General features: G+C 41.8%; 1 protein-coding gene across 1 annotated transcript in view; it reads right to left on the bottom strand.

The window, feature by feature from the left end:
• Window positions 1-1,437, bottom strand: part of LOC101854078 — a gene marked incomplete at its 5' end in the record, with an annotated part of 88,966 nt that overhangs the window by 25,146 nt on the left and 62,383 nt on the right. Inside the window, 1 exon segment of the mRNA XM_013081532.2 lies at window positions 792-896. Coding sequence (XP_012936986.1) covers window positions 792-896 — 105 coding nt within the window.

The following is a 1,437-nucleotide window of genomic DNA, read 5'->3' as shown; positions in this document are numbered from 1 at the left end:
TGTCTCTCTGCCTGTCTCAAACTTGTCTGTCAATTCTACTTACTAGCCTGACCCGACTGCTTGTCTGTCTGTCGGTCTGTCGGTCTGTCGGTCTGTCGGTCTGTCGGTCTGTCGGTCTGTCTGTCTGTCTGTCTGTCTGTCTGTCTGTCTGTCTGTCTGTCTGTCTGTCTGTCCGCTTTCTTTATTTCTTTATTTTTTTTTAAATGTATGTCTTTTTTACGACTTCATCGACACGATTTTGATAACTTAGGAGGCAGGCTTCCAGCCCTGCATATTGTCAGGGCCAACTCGGGAAAATCGAATTGGGTCTTCTGCGAGCGACAGAGAAATACCTAACCGGGTTCACCACAGACACTAGTTTTCTCATTTTCGTCTTCTTGTCTTTTGCTATACTTCTTTATCGAAAGAACTGATGAGAATCCTAGAAAAAAAGCACTGGTCAACCCCCAGCCCTTTATCCACAACACGGGTATCGAACCAAGTCCTCTTGCACGAGAAGAGAATCGCTCTCAGCAAAACGAGCGCCTACTCCCAAGTCTTCCAAGCCTGTGTTTGTCTTATCAATCTAGTTCCTCGAGGTTCTTACTTTTATGGTTTCGCCAAAACAAAGAGCCGTTGTCAAATAATATCCTTTCATAGAGTAAAGACATCAATTTATAAGGTTTCACTAGATTGTTAACTTATTGAAATCAACATTGAGGTTTAACTGTGTTCCTAAACATCTTCTCAAGTTTGTATTTATCGCCAGAAAAATATGCAAAGACCGGGAAACTTGCACAAATAAAACTTACTGGAAGCATCGGTTGGGCATATCTGTAGATCATAAAACCCGCCAAATGCCTGTGTCCACTGGACGCCTTCCATAGAGTTGTTTGGGCAAATCTGACTTGCGTTTACTGTGGATCAAGGAATAGAATGATCGGTCTCAACCACAGAATAAGGAAAGGAACACATAGCTTTTTGGGGATTTTTCCCCTTCTCTTTTAGATCAAGTAAAGACAATGACAGTGACAAGCATTTGACAGTGACAAGCATTTCAGTGCGCGGAACAGAAAGTAAAACAGACAGAAACAACACAGGGACAGAAAAAAAAGTAAGAACTATTTGTGATGCCCCACCAGTGGCACCCTCCAACAAGGAAAGAGCAGCACGAACATTATCAGAAAGAATTCATTAATATGTACACAGAATCGAAAAAACTAATCAGGTAGCATTGGCAGCGTATAAAAATCGTTAACACAATAGGCTACCCCCGGGGCATAGCATCAATGGTATGACATAATATTAATGCTATACACAGAGCTTAGGGGTGGTTCGAAATGATGTCTTTGAGAGCAATTTTAGGCGAGCATAATTATACACATTATATTTTTATCGACGTTCGGGCTGCTTTTTCAACTTAACTCTCTCTCTCTCTCTCTCTCTCTCTCTCTCTCT

This window comes from Aplysia californica, unplaced genomic scaffold, assembly GCF_000002075.1.
Source record: "Aplysia californica isolate F4 #8 unplaced genomic scaffold, AplCal3.0 scaffold00135, whole genome shotgun sequence".
Lineage (NCBI taxonomy): Eukaryota > Metazoa > Mollusca > Gastropoda > Aplysiida > Aplysiidae > Aplysia > Aplysia californica.
Note: the sequence above shows the minus strand (reverse complement) of the source record. Positions and strands in the feature narration are given on the sequence as shown.